Here is a 25,987-nt window from a genome sequence, read left to right as displayed (position 1 = left end):
TGAACTTGGCACAAATGAGTTTAATTATCATAAAGTGCATCAGTTGGCTAAATACATATAAACAAAATCAGCCATAGTACAGCATAACATCTTCACATACATACATAGAAATACATATGGAACACCAGGAGTCAAGCTACTTGGGAACTTTGCAGTATATACGGTTATTTTTTTTTTTCTTTTTCTATAACTCACTTGCCTCAAAACTGTAATTTATTTTGAAAAGAATATGCCTTGATTAGCAAAAAGAGGTAGTGTTCTGAAAGAGGCAACCCCAGTGAATTTATGGGTAGAAAACTGAGTTGAAGATTATGCAGGAAAATATCCAAGTATAATATATTAATAAACCAGGACACTTACAGTAAGTATCTTGACATTAATTAATCATCATTTGAATCAAGGCTTTTTTATCGCTTTGCCTATCTAATTATAGCTTTTCAAAACACATTATCTTTGGTTCTAGAAAGTCATCTTCTTTTAAATAGTATTAACATTTCAAATTAGCAACTTTTATCTAGAGATGATAGACATTAACATTTCAAACTGGATTCTTATTTATCTTTCCTGTGGTGTTCACTGATTTAAATCTATATCATATCTGAGATAGAGAAATTACCCAGATTCTAACATGCAATTAATTTTCACCTAATATAAGTGGTGATTTAGGACAAGCAAGCACACACATATACACTAACACAGTAGTTTGGAGCAATATACAGGCAAGACACTGTAATAATTTATGTAAAGTTTTTAAGAACATGGGCTCTGATAACAATTCTAACTGTATATTTTTTTCAATGTAGTAAATACAACGCTGGATAAAAGATATCGAAAGCAGCAGTGAATACAGTTCCTATCCAATAACTAAAAAAACAAATTATGTAAACTTTATACACGTGCATTCTTGTTCTCTTCTGTTTCAGTCTTTGAGGGTGGCATTTGCCACTCTGCTGAAATCTGCTAAAATGATGAAATGGAGGGAGCAGTCACCAGTGTGTTAGTCATCTTCAGCATTATATGCCAACTGTGCGACTTCTATGTCTGCTATTGCACTTCCGGCTTCTCTAGAGTTGAAGTGTGGCTTATGATCAGCTCTGTAAAGGAAGAGGAGTATGCTAGTGAAGGGGACAGATACATGCTCTCATTTTACTGTTATCTTCTCATAGAAAGGCTACTTATACATTTAACACAATATAATCAGTAAATTCAACCAAAAATTCTTTGTGTGAATGTACATGTATGCGCATACTTGTGGTGACCAGAGGTCACCTTTAGGTGTCATTCCTCAGATGCTATCCACTTAAACATTCTATCTATCTATCTATCTATCTATCTATCTATCTATCTATCTATCTATCTATCTATCTAGAGAGTGTATGTGTGTGTGTGTGTGTGTGTGTGTGTGTGTGTGTGTGTGTGCGCGCGAGCGCATGCATGACTTAAGGGAGTCAGTTCTCTCCTTCCCGAGTGGGACCAAGGAACTGGATGCTGGCTGTCATCCAGGAGGCCAACACAGTTACTCAGTGACCTATCAATGGCCTTCTCCTAATTTTCCAAGACAAAGTCTCTTACTGGCCTGGAGTTTGCTAATGGGGCAAGGTTGGCTGGTCAATTAAGTCTTGTCTTAGGGTCAAACTAGGATACTTTAGTTTGTCTGTTTCTTTTTTGATGAGCAGATTCATGATATAGCAACACAAAGTTCATAAATAGTACTCGTACAATTTAAATGATCAGGCTGTAGTAAACTAAACATTGTGATGTATTGAACTTGATACAAGCTAAAGACATCAGAGAGGGAAGAACCTCCATTGGGAAAATGCTTCCAAGATTGAGCTGGAGGCAAGCCTGTAAGGAAGGCATTTTCTTAATTAGTGACCATAGGGAAGTGTCTAGTCCATTGTATTGTGGATGATGCCGTCCATGGGTTGGTGATCCCAGGTTCTACAAAAAAGCAAGCTGAGCAAGCCAGAGGAATTAAATCAGTAGCTGCAACTCTCTATGGTCTCTGCCTCACATCAGCTCCTGTCTCTAGGCTCCTGCCTTGTATGAAATCCTGTCTTGACGACTCCCCTCAATGATGAACATGTAAGCCAAATAAACCCTTTCCTTTCCAAGTTGCTTTTGGTTATGCGTGTTTCACTATAGTCATAGTAACTCTAACTAAGACAATTATATACCTAGATTCTTCATCCAAGACATCCCGATTGACTTGAAGTACAGAGGACTGCACCCTTAGGATCTGTCCACCTTCTGCTCTCGACACATACAGTGATGCTCCCGGTTCTAAGGACAATGTTCTAAAGGGATGTTACAACAGAAAGTTATTTCCTCTGAGTAAGAATGGTGTGCCCTCACTGTCATGACAACATGGTGCATTCTTAGACCAGCTAAGTCTCTGCAGTCATGTGACTATTAACTGCTAAATGAGGCCGTTGATAGTGAAAATCATCAACTGTAATAATTTAGAGTCTTCCCCACATGCATTCAGTATGTGCTGATGGAAAGGCGGACTCCGGCTTTTGTAGTCAGAAGTTAGAAGAAGTCATGTGACACTAGTACATGAAGACACACATTTTAATCAGCTGGAGGCTTACTTTCCTGAGGTTTCTCAACCTTAAATGTTCAGGCTCCTACATTCAATATAAAGAAAGAGGTCAAGAGCCCAGGACTTTCAGAATCAGAAATTTCCTCAGTCACATTAAAATCTAAAGGGCACCGAGACCAGAGTGTGAAGAGTCGGACTAGCCGGCCTGAAATACAAGTGTCATGACCCACCTGATTCTGGTCTCTAACGCATCTATGTGAAGTTGCTTTTCCCCAAGCAGTTTCTTCAGGGATTCCACCTCTTTTTGCTTCTCAAGTAGTTCTCTCTGTAAATGGTAGTTAGTCTCTTCTAAAGTCTCACAGAAAGCCTTTACAAGGAATAGGAAGGCAAAGAAAAAAATTATGCATCAAAGCAGTACCTCTCTCAAAAACATTACTGAAGAGTCAGAACACAGACATCAAAGTTGTATGTGTCAGTCCAGACAATTTGTTCTTCACACTTATCTTTTTAGATTACTAATATTTTGGCACAGTTCACACATAAGGTGTACCTGTAAGTTCTCTTCCTTGAGAATAACTATAGTGGCAAACACTGAAAATGGATATATAATTACAGATAAAGTAAGAAAATATCATTTAAGAACATGAAGAATAGATAATAGTAGATAATCTGAATAAACTACAACCATTATTAAACACAATAGAGTTGGTTATTTAAACTCTGATAAACTAAAGGAATTACTATTCAAATTAGTCTTATAGGTAAGTTCTATGAAGAATGAAGTAACAAAAGCTATTTACAGTATTCAAGTAGCTCTGGAGAACAGAAAAAGAGGAACTATTCCTGAGCTTAGGAAACTAGAATAATCTTGACACTAGAGATAGGAAGGAAAACAATATAGTCGGTAATTTGACCCCAAATCATTATCATCTAAAGTCAGCAATTAAAAATGAAAATTTCTCTTATAAACAATTCCTTATGATTTGAAAATCTATGAATTTGTGCTTTTGTAAATAAAACAATCAAGCACATGGAAACATAGGCCCTACAATCTAGCAAATGTTCTTAACCACAAAAGGAGACATTAAGAAAACTACCAATAGCTTACAGAAAACATCTAGCATGATACAGGATTTTTTTAAGGCAGGGAAGAAGGGCAAAGTATGCCCACTGTGAGGGTTTCAACTTATCTTCAAGAATATTGGCAAACACAATAGTACAGGAAAACACCATGTATATTAGGGAACAGAGGAAAAACTGGATATTAGTATTGTAAGATTAAAATTAGCAATACAGCCAATTCAAAAGGACCTACAAAGGTACAGTAGGTATGTGAAATAAATATACAAAATTCAACAATTCAATTGTAAAAATTTAGATTATAAAACAATTGTCAACAGAATGATTAAATATAAATCCTGTCTTGAAAGTTTAAAGAGAAAAAGAAATAAAATCTTACATGAAAATAGTCTCAACTAATATGCAATCGGATTTTCATCTTTTATAAATTTTTTATGAAAGAATAGACAATTCTGAAAATCAAAACCAAAACCAAACCAACCTGAACATGGAAGAGGACCTTTGCAATGCTAACCTTAAGCTTCTAAAGCTACTATAATTAACTGTACAGAACTGGCAGAAGGAGAGACTAACTGGAACAGAGCTGACTGTTACACACAGGCAAGGCAAATGAGTATAGTTAACTCATGGAAACTATAAATGTTAGCTCATGAAGGAAAGTGAACACTTTAACAAGCGGTATTGGGATGAGTGGTCACCCATAGAGAAAAAGGCCAAGTCAATTTACTCTATTGATGTGAAAAACAAGTTTTACTATGAAAAATGATTTAAAGATTACATTTATATCCTAGAAACTATGATGAAGGATGGTAATGGGGCAATTACAGAAGTGGCCTATGTAGCTGTTAGTATAGAAAATCCACTTGGTAACCAGGAGTTAAAACTAGCCTAGAAGAAGAGTAGTAATACTATAAAGAGAGTAACGATGGGAACACATCATTGATAAGGTGGGTCGACTGACAGCAAATTTTGGGAGTAACTCTCCAATGCGGTGCAGCTGGAGAGTAAATAGATAATAATAAAAACATTTCTACTATCCAAATATGCTTTCTATAAATCTTAGGGTTTCTTCCAGAATTAAAAATCATCTCCACAAGGGAGTGTTACCCTATGGACTAGGCTTTCAGAATAATTATTAGAAAAATATGCTGATAGAATGATTTAGCTATTACTGAGACCTCAACCAATCCAAAACCACTTTGAACAACTGGTACTGTTAAGTTATGATGAATGTGATAGATGTACTCTTCTTTCATGATCAGCAGCAACTTCTAGAAAATGTCTCACAACCCAAAGGCATCCTTTACTTGCCTTTCTGGTTTCCTCAAACTTGGGAACAAGAAAAATTAAGTTCTCAAGCTGAAGAGTAGCACAAGGTTGTAATTTATGTGGGGAAAGTCTAAAGATTTAGGTTTTAGCTATTTGTAGTCATAACAGTTCCTTAAATATTTTTGAATCCACAATACATTTCTTTGATTGTTGAGACTGACTGGCCTATCACTGCTCCACCCAATGGTGCTGGGATTACCAGTATGTGCTACGGTACCTGGCTTTTATTACGCATTTCCAATCATTATCTATTTATTGCTACTATGCCCCAACCTCATTTCTTCCACTGATTTATTTCCAGAGGTATAACTCTGACTTTCCCCAAGTGGGCAGTCCAGGTTAATAGACCCACCTAGTCTTAGTTTCCTTCTAGGTATAGACACTTGGAGGGGTAGAAATGTCTCCCTTTAACAGGATGCAGGTTGAAAATGTAGGTACAAATTTTACTGGATTAAGGTCCCTTATCTTTTAGAGTAATTTCAACTTGTACTGAAAAGACGTTGCTAATTGTCATTTTAGATATTCTCTTACATACAAGGCTGCTGGAGGAATCTGCAAGCCAATGTTGTAAGCCACTTGTTGTTTTGAAATAAAAGAGCCATTGGAGAATTTCTAAATAAATATTTATTTTCAAATACAGTTATAAAACTCTACATTTGTTTTACAGAAATATTCTAGGAGCTATGTTGCACATTGCTTGTTCAATGTATAGACCTAATATCACTTTGATGATTTATTTAAACTAGTTATTTCAGTCAATCTAGCAATGAACTGATTAGCATCCCCTCGCCAAAGAATTATCCAGTCCCTAATGCAATAGTGTGGAGTTTCAGAAATCTTAACTCAAACGAACTCCCACTTTTTCCCAACTAGCCAGTACATATTTTGAATTAAAGATATTTAAAAGATTTTTTTTTTGTAAAAGGAAAAATGTAAAGTGTTTAAGAATTCTTTTGCAGTTAGGAAGAATACTCTATTTGAAAAGAATGGAAATCATGAGCTGTATGAGTTGAAAAAGTAATAATGCCAACTGTTGCATAATATTATATATCCACCCAAACTAGAACTTGTCAAACACATTGCAGGTCGAAATAAAAAATGAGATAAAGCTCAGTGACTACATATACTGTGGAGACAAATCGCACAGTTATTAAATGAGAAGACCATAACAACAGTCTACAGAGGAGAAACTAGATCAAGGGTTGCAAAATGCATCTGAAGTGTCTAGCATTCAATAAAACAGAAGGATATACAATATATATAATATATATTTAATATTTCACATATCTGAAAAACAACAGTTATTAGACACTATCTCTAAGTGACCTCAAATAATAATATGTAGAATAATGAGTTCTGAAGCAGCTTGTTTGTGTGTTAGGTATATTAAAAAATTAAAAAATTTAAAGATATATTTATTTTCCAGTAAATTGAGAATCTTAATAATAAGAAAGAATGACAAATAGAAGCAAATGAAAATTCTGGAGTTAAAAAACTTCAAAGACTAAAATACAAATGAGTAAGAGACACTCAGTAGAGGACCTGATAGGACAGAACTGTGAATTCCTGAACTCAAAAGACAAACCTATAGACAACTCAATCTTGTAAACAAAGAAAATAATCAACTGAGTAAACTGACTGGAGAAAAGCCAACACTTCAAGTTATGCAGCAAACTGAAAACTACAAGGAGACCCAGGGGGAAGGGAGGAGGGGACTGCAAAGAACTGGAGATCATGGCCATCACGCCTCCAGCCACCAGGCCCAGGAAGCATGCATGTGATAAACACAGGGGCCACATGTTGATGTATCCCAATCAGATTATTAAAAGTCCAAGACAGAGATCTTCCAAACAGAGCAGAAGTATCCATCATATACACAGAAAGGACAATAAAATGAAAGGCTGACTTTTCTCTAGATTGATAGTGAAAGCAAGAAATGACCCATTCAAGGGGCTGGACAAAAAACAATCGGGGCGGGGGCGGGCGAGGAAGTTCTGTAATGTCACATATTTGTGACGGCATAGAGAAACAGAAAACTCCTAAGTGACCAGTGGGAAACCACTCATGTAAAACAGTCCATTAGTTTAGAAAAAATTATGACTTTCTTTAAAAAGTTAAACATCAGGGTGCCTTACAAGAAACTAATTACTTTCCCAGTAATTATTTTAACTCAAGAGAAAGGAAAGCATGCATGCAATGGGATAAAACTGCAAACAGTGTAAGTATCAGTCGGCTGGGGCCGGGGAAAGGCAATCTGGTGCATGCACTGACAGATGATAGAAGACTGAGAAGCAACAATGGAAGCAATACAGTGGGACAGCCCGTAATCATGCTAGGTGAAGGAAAGCAGAAAAGATCAGCTATGTAAACTCTGTCATGCACATCATATACACAAAAGATTATGTACATTGTAGTATGTGAATTATATGTATAACCATGTCCCACATTATTGCATGACCCTATATATATATATATATGTATATATATATATACATATATATATATATATATATATATATAAAAAACAGAAAATGCGTATTTATAGGGAAGAAAGTGGATTATGGGCTGTCTTGGACTAGGAGTGCAGACTGTAAAATGTTTTTAGGAAGTTTTTTGAGGAAATGTAATTATTCTAAAACTAGATTGTGATGATACCACAGCTGTATAAATACTAACAATTACTAAGTTGCATATTTACAATGAGATAACAAAATAACAAGTGAATAAGTTCTTGAAGGTTTTATTTCAATAAAGCTGTTTTTAAAAAAGCTACAGCATTTACTCTGACACAAAGAAGTGCTACAGTTAAACTGTAGCCTACCAATTAAATCTGTTTCATTTAAATGCCATTAAACATTTGGGGGTAAACGTGCATAAAATCCTAGCTGATCTATTATTACCAAATCTGTTTTGTGAATCTAGCCTATTGCTTCAAGAAATGGGCCCCTTTAATGTGTCAATTATTGTAATTTGAGTACCATCAAACATGGGCTGAATTGCTAACAAGACAACCCGTCTACCTCTGAAAATCAGCTTAATTTGAATGTTAACAGTAGGTTCCTCACTTGCATACCTTAGAAAAGGAATGCTCATCATAAAATCAGTGCCAAATGAAGTAATTTTTATTAATTTTTGAAGCAATAAAAATAAGTTGAAAGGATTTAATTTTAGATTTTTATTCATTACATGCTACATAGAATTTTTATCTGTTCACTAAACTAGGTCCATGTTTTTCAATGAAAGAAACCTTTGATTCAAATATTAAAAGCTGTCTGTATAAAATCACTGTAGTTTGAACTGATAATTTGCTGTTTGCCAATCCATCCAAGAAACAATATAGTAATTGTACTGTATTATTTATTTTTTTCACGTGACATATAATACAGCACTTACCCTGCTTTCTTCTAGGCTATCAAATGGACCTGGTGGATCATCCAGACAAAGAAATTCTCTCACTGCAAGGCTTTTCAAAGGCAAAAAAATTAGCTGGCATACAAATAAATTTACAAAAGACAGCAGAACACAAAAGACACATTGAAGCTACAGTGTGTGAGGCAAGCGATTTTGTAGGAAGTATAAAAATGAACAATTTGTTTGTGTCTTTACATATGTAGCCACATGCAAATACCAAACTATAAAAGATAAAAGGTTTTACTCAAGCTATTGGATCTTATGAATGTACATAAAAACCCCAAGTTTCCTGTTACATGCAAACCATATCACAACCAACACATCAGACTAATGGTAAGGACTGCTATCCTGAGCAGCAAACCTCACTCTTGACTTTCAAAGAGGCAAGAGTGCCGACAGCTGCATGGGCGTCACCTTGCTATGAAGGAAAGCAATTCTTAATTTATATTCTCTTTCTAAGGTCTAAGGAGCCTTTACTCTGAAATACCTTAAAGACTGCCCTTGCTATGTTTATACTTCATATGCACATGCCCGAGGTATTAAGAGAAGAACCTGTGACCATCTCTCTATAGCAAACATCTTATATAATGAAACATTCCTATGGACATACTTTGCATCGTCATAATAGGCTAAGACAGCGAACCGTCAAACTCCTCACAATAAACACACTCTCCCCTTCCAAACAGCAATTGCAGGCCTGAGAGAGAACTTGACGTATATGTGCAATTTCTTATTTGTAAAAGGCAAGAATATGATTAACTGACACACTAAATAAAGGACATGCCGCGTTGTGTTGAAAAGAGAATAGGGTTTTCGGGTCATATTGGGCCAGAGAGGTTTATAATGAGAAAGCTGTGTAATCATGAAGAGGTAAGTTGGATATTCAGTGAGATCTCTTTAAGAGAAAAATAGGAATATAAAAAGTAGTATTAGGAAAATAAAAGTCCAAAGACAGAACAAAGAAGCTGATGGTAAGCAGACTCTAGACTGTCCAATGTTTCCAATAGGGAAAAAGGACACATGGAAGATCTTCACTGTGATGCAGCTGAATCAATCTTCTATTACGCTTTTTGTCCCTTTTAAGCATCAGACAACAACAGGTGATGCACTGTTTCTGTTTTGAACAGAAACCACCTTGTGAATGAATAAGTTATTTCTTTTACTAAGTGGTAATTTGTCTCCCTAAAACTTCTACTTATGAGTCTTTGTTCGGCTCTTTGAACCAATCATGGTAACCCTAAATCTTCTACATGACACCACCAAACATTGAGGATGGTCCTCATTTCCTCCAGTGCTTCATTTTCTAGAAGCACCAGCAATGCAATAACACTTGTACACTGAGTCACACTGCTCTCTCTCACAGCTGCTCCAAAAGGCAAGGTACTGGGGGCTGGAGAGATGGCTCAGTGGTTAAAAGCACTGACTGTTCTTCGAGAGGTCAGAGTTCAATTCCCTGAAACTACATGGTGGCAAATTACCATCTGTAATGGGATCCAATGCCGTCTTCTGGTAAGTCTGAAGACAGCTGCAGTGTACTCACATACATAAAATAAATAAATAAATCTTTTTAAAAAATGTTATCAAAGTCCACACAGAAAAATGACCTTTACAGTCATAGTGCAAGTGGTAGAGACAGACCCTAAATCTGTTTCCTGAGAATAAATCTGTGCTACTTTCTTCTGAAAATGATTTTATCTTAGGTATTAAGTTAAATACTTCCTTGCAGGCCATTACTCTCTGAACACATTCAATTTGTATTACCACTCTCAAGTTCTGGCCTTGAGAATACTGCAATAGCTTAACAGTACAAAGGAGACCAGGATTACCAGTGATGTAGGAATTGTACCCTACCTACCAATTCTTTCCATGAAGTAGCACAGTTAGATAAAAGTGAAGTGATGCCTCTGAGGTAGCGGGAAGTGTGGTACAGGGAGCTTAGGTAGATTCGGATCACCTGCACCTACCTGGACACCTTTAGCCCACTAGAACCTGTACTAGTCAGTTTGGTCCTTTGTGACCCATAGTTCAAAATCCCATCTATAGCTCCTCTAGCAAGAGGGAGTAGAGCTCAGGTCTCAGAGCTGGCATAGAGCAATTTTCTACAGTAGTGCTACCTTTCTTTATGACATTCTAGCAACCTATCTCTTTGTGTTTAGAGCTGTGTTTCATGCTGACTGGTAACCTGACTCTTAATGCTTCATGGTTCAGCATACTTATTATTACCCACAAATGCTTCTCGTTAGCTCCCCTCACCCCCCTTCCCCCCGTTTCCCTTCTAGTCTGGGGTAATGTCTGAAAGCTTTCTCCCCACAGGACTTCTTCAGGTTTAACTGGTAGATTAAAGAGTTCAAAAGGAGAAAAACATTGGAAGTAGGATGTGAAATAATTGTGAAGACTCAGAACAGTAGATATTGCTATGGTGCATAAGGATGAAATGATGTCAGTGTAGGAGAGAGCATTAGACAGCTGTGTTTTAACTGAGACTGTGCAAATAGCTGAACTGCACTTTGACAAATCAAATTTCATGCTGTTCCCAGCATATGACCTGTAGGCTTGACTTCTGTAGTTTGATTAGAAAATTCTCTTTCATCTGACAAATCCTTCTTAACTGTCTCAAAGATGGGCCAAATATCATTATTTTTGTAGAGCTCAAATGCCGTCTGACATTTCTTCCACTAACAGATGTATTTCTTTCCATTATCACTTTTGGGGGCACATCTTTTCACTTAGATTTAATTCAGGACTAGCACCTAACTTATCTTTGTGTAGTCACACTTCCACACAATAAGCTCTATGTAAATATTTGTTGAAGAAGTAATATGTCTGTCTAATAAACCCTATTAGTATGAAAATAGTCCATTTAATTTGTTTTTGCTTTGTGTTTTATAAATAGACCTGAACACAATACTCTCAATACTTTTAAACTAGGGGTTCTTAATTTCTTTTCATCTTTTCTCCATGCTGGCCTGTCCCATTTGGAGCAATCCTAACAGTATTAAGAGCCGTCGGCCATCTGTAAGGCACACAGGCTAGCAGAACAGTAGATGTGCAGAGTGTACAAGAAAGAAAAGCTAGAGTAGTTTAATACATCAACAATTATCTGGATGTACAAAGATACAGTACAGTTTATCTTCAATTATTTCTGATGGTTTTGGTATTTTGATGTGTCTGAGTGTTTTGCCTGTGTGTGTATCTGTGCACTACACACACAGAGGAGGAGAAAGCGCACACACACACACACACACACATCTCTCCTATATGCCAGGCTGGTCTAGAAATTGAGGTCCTCCTGCCTCATTCCCTGAGTGCTGGGAGTGTACAGCACACACTCTATGTTTCTCTGTAGTAATCTATAAGTGACACTCAAGTGCAGAAATTTTGTCTGTTCTTTTCTACCTTCGTGGAAACTCTGTTCCCTGTGCAACAAAAGGAAATGAAAAGACTCTTCTCTCTATATCTTTGAATAGTGAATTCTCTTCTTCCCTCTACTGTGTGACTTGAGAGGGAGGCATCCATGGACATCTTGTTCAGAGTACACTAGGAACAGAACCAATAAGAGCAGTTGCTGCTGTGAGTAACTCAGCCTCTGTTCTATTTAGTTCATAGAAGAAAGTCATGAAAGGTGGAGAGACAACGCAAAACAAAGCAGGGTAGTACTATGGCAATTCTGGAGTCTGGACATAGCTCTTTTGCAGCCTCAGACTTACAACCCATGTTCTAGTTCCTCCTTTCTATCATACATTTTCCTATTCCCAATCTCAACCTTACTTTCTAGCCATACAACTGCGACAATTCCTACAGATTCAAATTCCAGTATTGCTCCTCCCGTCCAGTACCTCTACTTTAATAATCTATGTCACTCAGCAGTTGCCCAACTTTTCTATATTACGTGACTAAGCAGTTACGGGGCTAACATTAATGACAGATGAATAATTCTTCTCTTTACCTTCTCATACTAACTATTTAAGGAACCTCTTTCACTGTAAGATCAATGTTAAATATCATGCAGGAAAAATAATGTATACATTATCACAAACAAAGAAAAGTTTTTTATTTTCATCCTAATGCAACTTAAGTGGGTTTCCTAGATGTCTGATGATGAACTTGGTCAGAAACTTTCATTTCCTGAAAGGCACATTTATAGATTGAGGAAAGTTCAGTGTGCTGTCTCAGGAACCCTTTAACACTGTTTTTAGATTCACTTTGTGTGTGTGTGTGTGTGTGTGTGTGTGTGTGTGTGTGTATGTATGTATGTATGTATGTTATTGTAAGTGCCCTGTCTGTATGAATGTAAGTACACTAGGTACACACCACCTGTGCTGGGAGGTCAGAAGATGGTCTTATGTGCCTGGAAGTGGAGTAATAGATGCTCGTAAAAACCGCCAGAGGAACTGAACTCAGATCCTCTGCAAGAGGAACAAGTGCTCTTCACCACTGAGCCAACTCTCCAGTTTTAGGAATTCTGAATGTCTCTAACGAAGTAAACTTCTTTCTTATCTTTCTTATTTACTTATTTTGTTTTGTTGTTGTGAGACAGGCTCTCTCTACATAGCTCTGGCTGTCCTAGAACTCACTATATGGATCAGTCTGGCCTTGCCCTCACAGAGATAGATCGACTTGCCTTTTCCTTAAGTACTGGGACTAAAGGCAAGCTCCACCATGCCTGGTTTAAGTCTACTCTTTTTATTTGCAGTTCTGGTCAAAGCCACAGCCCTGTGCATGTAAGATACATGTCCTCTATTAACCCCTTTTCCCTTTTTTCCTGATAAATTGATTTAATCGATTTAACTTCATCTATTTTATTTTTTAACATGGCCTTTCAATATAGCGCATGCTTAACTCAAACGTACAAAATCTCCCGCCTTTACTTCCCAAGCTGGCATTCCAGGCTCCTGTACTATACACCTGCTGCAATTCCTAACACTGAATGACTGAAACCTATTACCAGTAATTTTAAAAAGTTACACTTTGCTAGTTAAAAATAAAATTATAAAAACGGTTACTTAACGTGGACCCTGGAGTATAATTTAGCACATTTTGAGTATGAAGACTTATTGAATATGGGGCAAGAGAACAAAGAAAGGATGTATGGATCTCATAGTTTTTTAATAATATAAGATAAACTGTAAAGGCCTTTTATGATTTATGCACACTATTTTTTGTTAGTGGTTTTCCTGAAATGTAAATTTATCTCTTTACAGTCTCATTTGCACAAACCCCTTTTTAATGGAGTGCCAACAGTCCTGTCATTCATTCATTCACTCATTCATTCGTTCATTCAAGAGACACTAAGAACTAACTGAGTCAGCACGGTGAGACGCTTGGGATGCACTGCCCAATGAATGAAATAACCACATAACTAGATCTTAAAATCTGGTGAAAAAGTCAAAACCAATTAATAAAAGCATAATGTGCAAATCAAAATGTGATGAAAGTACCAACCAGCCTTTCTTAACTGGGATTCTCAGGAGAACTAAACTATGTGGTGATGACTTAAGTCTTATCTTCTCAAAAAACTGGTAGAAAGCTAGTATCATCCTGCCTAGAAGTACAGAAGTTCATTACGTACCACAAGTATCTTAAAGCACTAGGAGACAACTTACAAACCAGCGAAGGCTATGAGAAAGCAGAGACCTGGTTTTCGAAATGGAGAGGCAACATGCTAGTCAAAAAGGCCAGTGACCTAATGAAGTGAAGCCTATGCTGACTGAAACTTTTGGGATGTGCAGGAGTTAGTGGAGTAGCAGTCCGAAATGCTGCCTTTGCAGAAAACAATTTACCTGAAGAGCAAGAAGCATGTTGGTGTTAGACAAAGAGGAGATGGATATGACAGATACACACAGAATGGGTGAGTGGAGGAATAACAAATCCATTGCTGGAAAGATAGGCAAGGTGGCTGGGACCAGAATGACCTAATCAAACTGCACTGCATAAAGAACAGAGGCTGCAGCGAGCTACAGACATATGAGTGAAGGAGGAGACGAGGATAAGAGGAAAGACTACAGCAATTAAGGCAAGACCTGCTTGCACTGGGGTGAAGATGGTAGTGACAGAGGAAAAGTAGACAAGTCTGGATGGATCCTAAGGGAAGGGATTAAAGCATGTGTGGAAGACGACTTGCAGGTCTGCACAGACAATGATGCTGGGAAGGGGACAGACGCCTGAAGCCTATTCTTCTGAGGCAGCACACACTGAGGAGCAAGATGCTCACATGGAGTATGCAGGTCTCATTGAGGGTGAAGGTGCTATGCATAAAGATGGAATGAAAGGAAGGGAGAGACAGCTTTCTTAGATATTTCCATCATTATTTGAAAAACTGCACACAGCCATGCTGTGGATTTGGTTTATTGCTTGCATTATATTATTTGGAAATTGCAAAAGAATCCCACATGTAAGATGCAGAGGGTTCCTGCCCTCAACTGGTTTTGATTGGTGAATAAAGATGTCAGCGGCCAATGGCTAGCTAGGCAGGGAGAAAGTGGCGGGACTTTAGGATTCAAGGGCAAGGGGGCCAAAGAAGCAGCAGAACCCCCATGCTGGGGGAGCAGATGGATCAGGCCTGAGACATGCAGGACAGAGACAGCCAACATGTGAGAGCTGGGGGTCATGGCTGTAGGGCCGTAGGCTGGGCCAGCCAGCATACATATACATAGGATTTAGTACGTAATAATTCAGGAGTATTGGCAGGGAGAGTGTGTTAGCTACGTGGAGGTTTGGGAGTGGCCCCACCATTAAGCTGCTTAGGGAATTATTAAATATAAGGATGTGTGTGTGTGTGTGTGTGTGTGTGTGTGTGTGTGTGTGTGTGTGTGTGTATGTGTGTGTGTGTGTGTGTGTGTGTGTGTATGTGTGTGTCTTGTGTGTCTTTTAAGTTTCTAGAACACTGGCACAGGTAGAAAGAACTCACTGCTGCCGCCAGGGGGTTAGAGCCGCCGACTACTACGACACAGCAGCAGACACGTACTATATGTTCCTGCTCACTGTCAATGCTCTCTGTAGTTTTTTAAAAGTTCTCATTTTTCTAATAACATAAATCCTTCAAGCAATATATTTCATTAAGAGATTTTCTTATATTCAGAAGTCAAAAAGTAAAATCTTTTTATACTATTCAATGTTTCCAGAAAAGTTATTTTACTACATTAATTAATCTAAATTCCTAATTTTTATATTACTTAGAAGAGATATAAAAAATTATTTTTACATTAACCAAAAATTGAATATTATGTGGGCCATTTTGTCTAAATGAATACTAACATGCTTGATACTAAAATCCAGTGTACAGCTAGATAGTTTGAGGACATTGTACGCTGATATTTTTCTCTTCATATTTAAAATTTTTATAAAAATTAAATGCTAAATAAAATTCTCAACTGAAAGAGAGCAAGAAAATTCCATGGGTTTGAGAGAGGTAATTACATCCCCACCCTCCAATATATGCTGATATAAAGTTGGTCCTAAGTTTATTCTTTAGTTTTAAACTTGTTTTTGAAATCCTTTTTCTAATTCTTATTTCAGTGTGTTACATACCAGTTAGCGATGTCTTTGTGAGCTACTAAGTTTTGAAGAAACGCTTGTAGTCCTAATTGTCTGTCTTCTAGAAAGTCTGCATTGTAATTATCTTTAAACCAGCGTTTTGGAGGAAGTGCTAATCGAAAGCCTGGAAACATCTCTTTTAACTGAGAAAAAAAAAAAAAGAGGGAGAGAGAGATAATGTTTAGCTCAGTTACATGAATGGAATACTGTTCTATACCATGGACTGTTTGAAATTATTCACTAAACAAGTGACTGTGATAATGGAACCAGCTGAGCCATCCTCTGTTGTTCCTTGCTATCTCCCAGAGCTGGGTATGCAGGCTTTCCAGTTGCTCCACATCATGCCTGCACCTGGTCTTTCCCACCTTCTCATGCTAGGCATCTCGGTGGAGTAACGAGTAGGACTCACTGCAGCTATAGTTTTCATTTCCAATTTCAAAAATACTGTTAAATATTACCTAACCAGCTTTTTGTATCTTCTCTGGTTAATTATGTATTCAATTTTTGACTAGCCCATTTAAGTAGTTAGGCTGCAACTTTAAAGATGGAGCAACCACATACAAGGATGGACCCTGGTTCTAACAATGATCTCTGGCTAACAGACATCAATCAAACAAGTGCCTTGCCCTACAACATTCAGAAACCAAACTCTGACCAAAACTTGAATGAGCTGGGAAGCTGATTCTTCCCCAGAGACACCAGATAAGAGTGTAGCGCGACCAAAAGCTTGACTGTGAGCTTGTCTGGTCCTGAAGAGCACCCACACCCCAGTCCCAACCACTATTAACCAGAGTTTTAACAGTGTAGGCAGCAATAGAACTAATATCAACATTACAGACTTTTGTTCACATTCCTTTTATTGTAGGTGATGCTATATAGATTTCCTCAAACTTTTGAGGTTATATAATCATATATGAAATAGATTGGATCAATTTTTCATAAATATGCAGCTAACTGTGCAGATGAGACGAATGATTACTATAGTAAAATGAACTATATGATCTTCCTATGAGCCTACAAAGACTTGATAACTTACAGGAAGCTACACACAGTGAAGATGCAGGGAACAGACACATAACTGGCAACTGAGGGCAGCTCGGGGTCTGACTACTTACTTTGTCATTAAGCCTGGAGAAGTCAGTGTATCTTCTGAAAACTACCCAGCTTTCTTCTGGACTTTTCTTTACTAGGATTTTATATACCTAGAAAGAGAGAAAGGAAGAGAGATAGGCAAAGGATGTTGAGAGAAGGGAGAAGGAGAAGGGGGGTGGGCAGAAAAAGGAAGAAATCAAACATTTGTAGAAAACTACTTGATATATCAAGCAATCTTTATGCAAGAAATACAAAATCATTTAGAGAATCAAATGTATGGATATGACAGCAAAATAATTTTTTAAAGTATGACCAAGACAAACCACCACAGCATATGTGTGGAGGTCAGAGAGCAACACTGAGGAACTATTCACTGGTTCTACCACTTGGGCCTCGGGGATGAACTAAGGTCACGAGGCTTGGCAGCAAGCATTTTTACTCACTGAGCCAACACCAGCTCAGATCTATGTCATAGCAGCACCAACTTGGAGCTTAAGCTTCAACATAGGAATCTAGGCAGACACAAGCATTCATGCCCTAGCATACTGTTAATGAGAATGCTTTCTTTCATACGATGGGTAGGTGAGTGTAAAGACATGCCATCAAGTTTTAACTGGTAAAATGTCTCTTCCCATCTCAACAGTATGGTAACTACATCCTATATAATAGATTGTGTTTTTCAAAAATTATGTCAACAGTTTTTCTTGGAGGGCCTCTCCTCCAGGCATCTGTTAATGGCACGAAGCAGTGAATAAACATAAAAACTTTAGTTCAAGAAAATGCAAAACCAAACTCTTTGATTTAATGTGACTTTAGCAAGGTTAATGATAAACACATACAAGGCAACGTGCATAAGCACATATTATTAAAGTATTTAAACAAAGCTGGGAATGGTGACCCATGCCAAAGCCCAACACTTAGGAGGCAGAGCCAGGCAGATCTTTATGAGTTCAAGGCTAGCTTGATCAAAACAGTGAATTCCAGGAACAGCCAGGAAGGACTACATAGAGAAACCCTTTCTTCAAATACCAAAAAACAAACAATCAAAAAAACCCAAACCAACCAAACAAAAAACCCAATAAAAACAAAAACAAAATAAAACCAAACCCCTAAATATTAAAGCTGGATGGATTTGAAAATAATTAGGTAAGAAGTGGAAAACAAGTAAATGCAGACCTCTTCCACGAATATCAAATGGCTATACCAGACAGAAATCTGACCACAAGGCTGCTGCATGGACAACATAGGACGTGATCAGGAGGAATCTGAGACAAATATCGATGGGTTCATCAGACACTTGAGGACAGTAATGTGAAGATGATTAGTTGGTTTACGGACGTCACAAATCTCAGTGCATAAGGAAAACAGCGCAGGTTATCCTGAGAAGCAACAGTATTGAGTATCAACATCTGTCAACGTGGAGCACAGAAGATTCACCTTCATGATACGTCATAGGAAACACTGGAAAGGAAGGCTTTTAGTTATTTGAATGCCTGATTGAGTGATTTCACAGAAAAATAGAAATAGATGTGTCTCTCATCGCAGCGCAGACCTAGGAAGCACTTCTGGATGGTCTGCAGATATAAATGTTAAAGTTTATAACAAAACAACTCTTAGACAAAAACATGGGCAACATCTTTACAGCATTATAGGAGGCAAAGACTGTAGAGAAGTGCAGCCAGACCCAGGTCCAGAACACAGAAAATGGCAAAATGGAGAATGTGCGAGAGAATATCCAAATAGCCACAAAGGTTTGAGTGTTTAATGTAACAGTCATTAAGAAAACTCACATTGTGTATAAAGTAGAAAACATACAGTAAGAAGGTAGGAAGGAAGGAAGGAAAAAGGCAACACATGAGGGAGGTATGGAAGTGAGTGGAAATCCTACACTGCAATGGTTCCCCACAGAGCACGGCTCACCAAGCTGGGCTATGGAACTAACAACTTTACTCCTAAGTAGACTGTAAATGGAAATGTGTCCATGTACTTCCCACACGACTGGTACAAAATGATCACTGTAGCACTGTCAGAAAGAACCTCAAAAAACAAGTACTGCCAACAATAAAAATGAGCTACCTAAATTTATTCAAGATTAAGGGTGACTTTCATAAATAGGATACCAAAACAAAAGTGGATCCCAAAGGCTCTGAAGTACAGGCTATCCTTAATCAGCACACATAAGCGCACCAGTAAACCAACCTTTTGCTTGTTACTGCTGTGCAGAAGCCAATACTTACAGTAAATTTGGCCCGCTCTTCCATAACTTCATAACCCAGAATTGTAGGTGTTGAGGGTCTATCTTCCCAATTCAGTGCATCAGGGTGCTGTTCTTCAGTGTCTCTTGGTCTAGCAGAATATTCAATGGACGAATCTGTACCTGTAAATTTAGTTCTAATGAGAGGACTGCCGCAGACTGATGATGCACTGTCCATCTGATCCTGGACATTCGTGTGCTTACAAGTGCCCACACTTGAGTCTTCTAGCTGGCCTTTGGAAGAGTTTGAGCTTGTTGACACACTGCCAAAGGAAGAGCTCCTCTGATTTCTATTGTTTGTAAAGCTGGAAGCAGAGTTTCCGATTGGCATCGGAACTGGGACATAAGGGGTTGCCATCTTCTTTGGTCTTGGCAACAAACTTGTATACCTTTAAGTCCAGATACTTAAAGAACAACCAAGATGCAGTTCATTGTTTTCTTCTCAGGAATTCACTATCTAAAAACAAGAAGGACATATTGAAGGATTACTCTTCAATCCAGAACTCAATCCAAAAGAAAACAAAGTGCTTCTCTTAATTTGTGACACTCAAATACTTATGAAGACATATATCTAACACCATCCTTTAATCTGATTTATCTCTGTGAACTCTTTTTAACATGGTAAAGAGAACAAACTTATTTTACCTCTCTTTTCTTGACCCTCATGGTATACATCATCTTTTTTTTTGTCTACTTTCCTTCAGGTTTTGCAATATTCATTTTAAATGGACTCAGTCCCAACATACATACAAACCTATTTCCTGTCCACTCCCACCCCTAAAAAAAAGAAAAAGAAAAAAGAAGAGAAGTTTTGTCGTTCTGGTACTACTATACAAAACACAGGAACATAAGAAGAAAAAAGAGTCATTCATTTTACCTTTTTTTACAATTACTGAAACTCCCAAGGATTTACACAGGCTAATCACAGTCAGTCAGAAGTTTAGATTATTATTAAGGAATGCCCTTTTATTTTGATTGAGGCTTACAAATACTATGCATGTATTCTAAACCTTTCCTTAAAAAATATTAATCTTTAGACAAGGCCTCACTACCTTACCTAGTTGCTGCCTGTGAACTTGCTAAGCAGCCCAGGTAGGCTTGAACTTTTGATCTTGCTGAACCCTCCAGAGATGCTGGGATACACACCTGCACTACCAAGCCAACAACAACTATTTTGAAAGTAACATTTTTTAAAACTTAGAATCAAATATATTTCAAAAGTAAACTTGATCAAGTTAATGAAAAAAAAGTGTGGGGGGAATATCGGGTTTACGGTCAATGAAATTAAATGATTAAATTTTTTACTTTAGCGTCTCTATTATTAATTCTCAATAACCTAAGGTCTAAATGATGGATATACTTTATGTCAGAATAATTTTGTAGAAGAAGTAATAATTTACCATTACTTCCTTAATAAGTAATAAACTCAAATTTTACGTACTGACCAGGAGAAATGACAGGTCTATTTATATACAGCAACAGGGGATCAGTCTAACTTTATTTACTCTTAGCAAGCTGTCTCCTCAGGACGTGGGAAGACGCTGAAACAGGGTGTGTGACCGCACGCGGCCAGTACAACCTTCCTTTTGGTCGAACATTCAAGAAACCTGAGCTGCAGATTCACCCCTTGGGTTCTTCCTGACTCCCTCGCCCCTCCCCTAAAGAATAACTGAGCAGCAGGACTCTCTTAGTTCCCAGCGCTGGCCTCTGACATCTGCCACCTGAGGCCCCGGGCTGCCAAGGGCGGCCTGGGTGTGCGCCCCGGGACTCCCACCCGCGGGAGCTGCCGGCCAAGCCTGCGGAGGGCGTGTCGCGTTCTTCGGGGGCGCCTGACGTCTGTCCCCAGGAGGATGCTCCCGCGCTACCTGTGAGATGGGTGACAGCATGGTGGTGGAACGCAGGCCCAGGGGACCAGGCAGGGAGATGTGGTCGGCGCGGGCCGCGACCCCTCAGGCCGGGCTCGGGCGCCTCCAGTCCTCCCGGGCAACCGCAGGTCAGGCGTGGCCAGGGGTGCGGCGGGGTCCGGGTTCCCTTCGCGTCCCCGCAACCTCTCGCGCGCCCGCCGTCTAGGCGGCAGGTGGCCCCGCGTCCTACCTTGGTGCGCTCCGCGACCCCGCGCTGCCGAGTGGAGGAAGGCGGCTCCTCTTCGACTACGGCTGGTCCCGTCCTGCCCGGACACTCGGACTCCTCACGTGACCCTCCGCTGGAGACGAGCCACTCTGTGCCTTGGCACAGCCACCCAGGCAGGTTCCCGCGTACCTGAGGGAAGGGACGGCCTGAAGTGGGAGGGGGGTATGTCGCTCCAGGAAGTGACGTCACACCACGGCGCCGCCCCCGGAGGCTTACACTAGAATTGTTGGTCCCTGTCTCCGCAGTGGCCCGAACAAATCTAAGTCCGTCACAGGGAATCGACAGTTATCTTCTCCCACAGACTTTATTACTAAAAATGAGTTTCTGAGAAATGTGTCTACAATATCTAGTTTGCCAAGTAGGTGACGAGAAGACTTCAATTCCCAGGAAGCACTTTGTGTAACATAGGCTCAGGCTCGAGCTTTGCATCATGGGACTTGTAGTTATCATTGGTTTGAGGCTCAAGAAGGTTAGTCATTTCCCATAATTAGCCTCACTTTGATGGATTGAAAACTGATTTGAATAGGCAGAATACTATTTTATAGAATATTTGTCCCTGTTATCTAGGACTATGGTAAAGACTCCTGAATTTCTCAGTAATTTATCCCAAGTGAAAACAGTATTAGGCTGCTTAGATTTGCTCATTTGAAAACTTATGTTTCAGCAACACTATTATTTAATGGTTATGTATCAAAGTTTACAGAAACATTTATCAGTACAATTTGGCAGTCTGATTTAAAGATCATTCTATGATTTCTAAGGCTTTTAAGCAATACCAAGAAGAGGAAAATTGAGAGTGGTGATACCAAAACGATTAAATAGTTTTTGACATAGGTTTAGCTTTTATTGGAGAAATAAGTATGGGTGAGACAGAAGACAGAAAGGTAGTAATTCAATGAGTAATATCATTGAATAAAGGGAAGAAAAAAGTGAAGTCAAGAAAGTTGAACCTTGAAATATTTTCCTTAATATGGATAGGGCTAGAGGGGCCAAGGAAAGAAAACGTTCAAGGAATAAGGGTGTCCAGGGACCTTAATTTGGAGAAAGATGACGATCTTGTAAAGGATGTTGGAATTGTTCAAGAGTAATCTTTTTTTTTTTTACAGATTATTGAATGGAGCATAACAGAATATACAGACACACTTATATATGTGTATATATCGCATATTTTCTGGCATTGACAAATGGCTAGTTTTACTTTCAGTAAATAGTTAAAAAGGAAGACCACTCTGTGTGCTGTCAGATAAGAGCTACTGCCTTATCACGGTCTGTATATACTGGCCATTTCTACTTACAGAACTTTTACTTTACACTCTATATAGTGTCTCACACTTGAACACACACACACACACACACACACACACACACACACACATATATATATATATATATCACTGGTTTGAGGCTCTAGAAGGTGAGAGTATGTATATAGGCATATAGTATGTGTATTTATGTACGTACAATAAGAGGGCATTCGAGCGCACCCAGGGTATTGTTAAAGAAGATGTATGGCTATTATCAGCCTGAGGTGATAGTAGGGTGATGGGGAAGAGATGTAAAATCTACAGGAGAAAAGAGGTAGAAATGGGAAGGTATATTTCCCACCTCCTAAGGAATTGCTCTATCTTCTGTACATTTGTCTTCTCTGGTGGCTAGGTTTATATATCTCTTTACACACAGTTTTTATTAAACTGGGTTTTTTTTCAAGCAGCATATTTGATCCAACTTGTGTCCAACAGGAGCTCTTTCCAAAGAATTAAAATGGCAGTGGGACCAAGCAAAGGCATAAGATTGATGTCACAGAAACTAATGTCATAGGAGTATCTGTGGTGAGAAGTCCCCGAAAGCCCTACTGCTAATTTCTCTAAGACTGCTCAATTCTTCCTCCCTTCTTGACTTTCCTTGGATTCATTACTTCAACATGTTAGCTTTTTGCCTAAATCTGGTCAAAGACTGTGTTTTAGTGTAAAACCAAAAGTGCAAGTAACGCAGGCAAACTGAAAATGAGCAGTGAACCCTAAGAAAAGTCTTACGATTATTTAAATTGGGCTGAAGAGATGGCTCAGTGGATAAAGCACTTGCTGGGCAAGAGTGGGGGCCAGAGTTCAGTTCCCCAATACCCACAGAGAACAATCGGGAGTCTGTGCATGTGCATGTGTGCGTGTGTGTGTGCGTGCATGTGTGTGTGTTTAATCCCAGTTCTTGGGAGGTGGATGCAGTGGACCTCTGGCTCCTAGACTAGCTGTATTAGTTCCAGGTTCAGTGACAGACCTTGCCTCAGAAAATAAAGAACAACGAAGGATAAGGGGTGATACCTGCCCAATTTGCATACAAGTATACAAGCATGTACCACAGGTGTGTGAGCACTCATGTAAGCATGCAGACCACACAGAAACATATACAGATAATAAGTGTGGTAGTTCATAAGGGAACATTATTAGTTTATCCCTTCGAAAACTCTGTACAGAAATATGATGTTTATAATATAGGAAAACAATTACTCAGTAATTTATAACTAAAAATGGACATGAAATAACCCCATTAAATTTAAAAATAATTAATTCTGGGATTTGTGCTTGCTCTCCATAGGGGGTGTTCCTGTAGTCTTGCTATTTAGGATCTGTACTCATGCGATCTATTTTCTCACTGCCATGATCTTGGGAGTCTAGAGAAAGAACCATAGGTGATCTAGTTCCGGAGATCTGAGAGGTCAGCAAAGCAGCAGCATGGCAACCTGATGCTTGGATCAGGTACTGTGGATGTGATGTGTGACCTCTCCAGCTTCTCACATTCAGAGCAAGAGTCATTTGGTATGTGTAAGGCGCTGTGGAACTCCTACTGGGAAAAACTCTTCCTGCAAGTCAGATTCAGTGTCCTAGACCCTGAGAGGATGAATGCGATCCATGAGGAGAAGCCCCAGTTTTGTTGAGGTGGATCCCGACTATTTTCTTGAGCGCTGAGAGCCAATCCAAACTTCCTCCTTCTCCCTGGTGCAGCTACACATATCCTTTCCCAGCTGTCTTTGATGTTCTTTCTGCTACATTTTTAACTAGCATCTGACACTTGGGTACTTTCTATGGAGTTTATGTATGAGGAAGGCTGCTCCGGCCTTTACAGGTTAGCAGGAATTGTTAAAGGAGGGAGGCTGGCCTTTCTGCTCATAGTACAAACCTTGAGAGAGGACACACAGTACAGTGAGGGGTGTGGAGGGAAGGTTAGGGGACAGCCTGATGGAACTGAAAGGTGGTTTTAGGGTGAAACTGGACATAGAGACAAGCTTCTGATTGTCTTTTAGACTACATCGATCATGATCTTATCATAATGCCTTCCTGCTCACTCTCTGGAATCAAGGAAGCCACCCTCTATAGCCTACTGTTCTTGGTTTGTGAATGGAAACTGATCTGGTCTTGTATCCTTGGTGCTTCCTTCTTCAATCTCAGGAGCTGGGTTATGTATGCATTAGGTATCTATCTGCCCACAGCCTGTAACACCAAATAAGGTCTCCCATAATTACATCAGTTTTAAATAGCTGGGCCTTTATACAGTTCACATTGCCACAAGATCGTTTTAGATATTTGCACTTTCTGGTTCTGATCTGCAAAACAAAGTACCTTTTTGAGACCTGTAAGCTCCTTCATGAAGTTTATATCACCCACATAGCAATCAGTTAGGAAATCAATGAATCAGCTACTTCCTGGGGACCTGCCATAGGAGAGCGCACCAGGAAGTCCAACTGTAGCCATCCATCATTTGCTGCTCTGAGCGCTCACGCTTTTCTCTCCTTACAGGATTTGCTGACTCTTTGGCCTGCGATTTTTCTGTCTCCTTACATCAGTGCTCACATTCCTTTTGACAACCCCCTGGGTGGGTTGTCAACTCCTGTCTCATCAGATAAGATTATCTCTGTGTCTGCTTTTTGGGACCAGAAAGGAAGCACCTTGAGGCCAAGAAAGGTGGTCTTTTTTACCTCCATTACTCAACAGAACCTCTGGTTAAGTTTGGTAGGGCCAAGTTGAGCAAATAAATGAATGAAAATGAGTGAATACAATTTTAGTGTTTTTTTTTTTTTCTGGTTAGTGATTCCAACACCCACACCTCTTCAGTGGAATTTTGTTTTGCAGAAACATGGAAGCCATGAGAACAAAAGCAGAGAGATTGTGGCTGAGGGGAATAATGAATGCTAGTCATTCCTGAGAGCAGTCGGTAAGCCACAGCATGATGGGCCAGGTGATGTGCAAGCTCTACCTCAGATCTGACACGCAGTATTTCTTTTTTTCCGTCTTTATTAACTTGAGTATTTCTTATTTACATTTCGAATGTTATTCCCCTTCCCGGTTTCCGGGCCAACATCCCCTTAAACCCTCCCCCTCCCCTTCTCCATTGGCTTCCCCTCCCCATCCTTCCCCCATTACCGCCCTCCCCCCAACAATCACGTTCACTGGGGGTTCCACTGGTGCTCTTACTAGGCTATTCATTACTACCTATGAGGTTGGAGCCCAGGATCAGTCCATGTATAGTCTTTAGGTAGTGGCTTAGTCCCTGGAAGCTCTGGTTGCTTGGCATTGTTGTTCATATGGGGTCTCGAGCCCCTTCAAGCTCTTCCAGTCCTTTCT

The 25,987-nt window shown here is 39.1% G+C and overlaps 1 protein-coding gene across 3 annotated transcripts; it reads right to left on the bottom strand.

Moving 5' to 3' along the window:
- Snx16 (sorting nexin 16) lies at positions 1-22,270 on the bottom strand. 3 transcript variants are annotated; one of them, NM_022289.3, is given in 8 exon segments: positions 180-1,094; positions 2,178-2,297; positions 2,776-2,912; positions 8,348-8,417; positions 15,893-16,041; positions 17,014-17,100; positions 19,228-19,701; positions 21,339-21,527. In NM_022289.3, coding segments are annotated over 7 exon segments (1,035 nt in total). In that variant the 5' UTR covers positions 19,603-19,701; positions 21,339-21,527; the 3' UTR covers positions 180-997.
- Between the last annotated feature and the right edge of the window lie 3,717 nt (positions 22,271-25,987).

The sequence above is a fragment of the Rattus norvegicus genome, chromosome 2, assembly GCF_036323735.1.
Source record: "Rattus norvegicus strain BN/NHsdMcwi chromosome 2, GRCr8, whole genome shotgun sequence".
NCBI lineage: Eukaryota > Metazoa > Chordata > Mammalia > Rodentia > Muridae > Rattus > Rattus norvegicus.
Note: the sequence above shows the minus strand (reverse complement) of the source record. Positions and strands in the feature narration are given on the sequence as shown.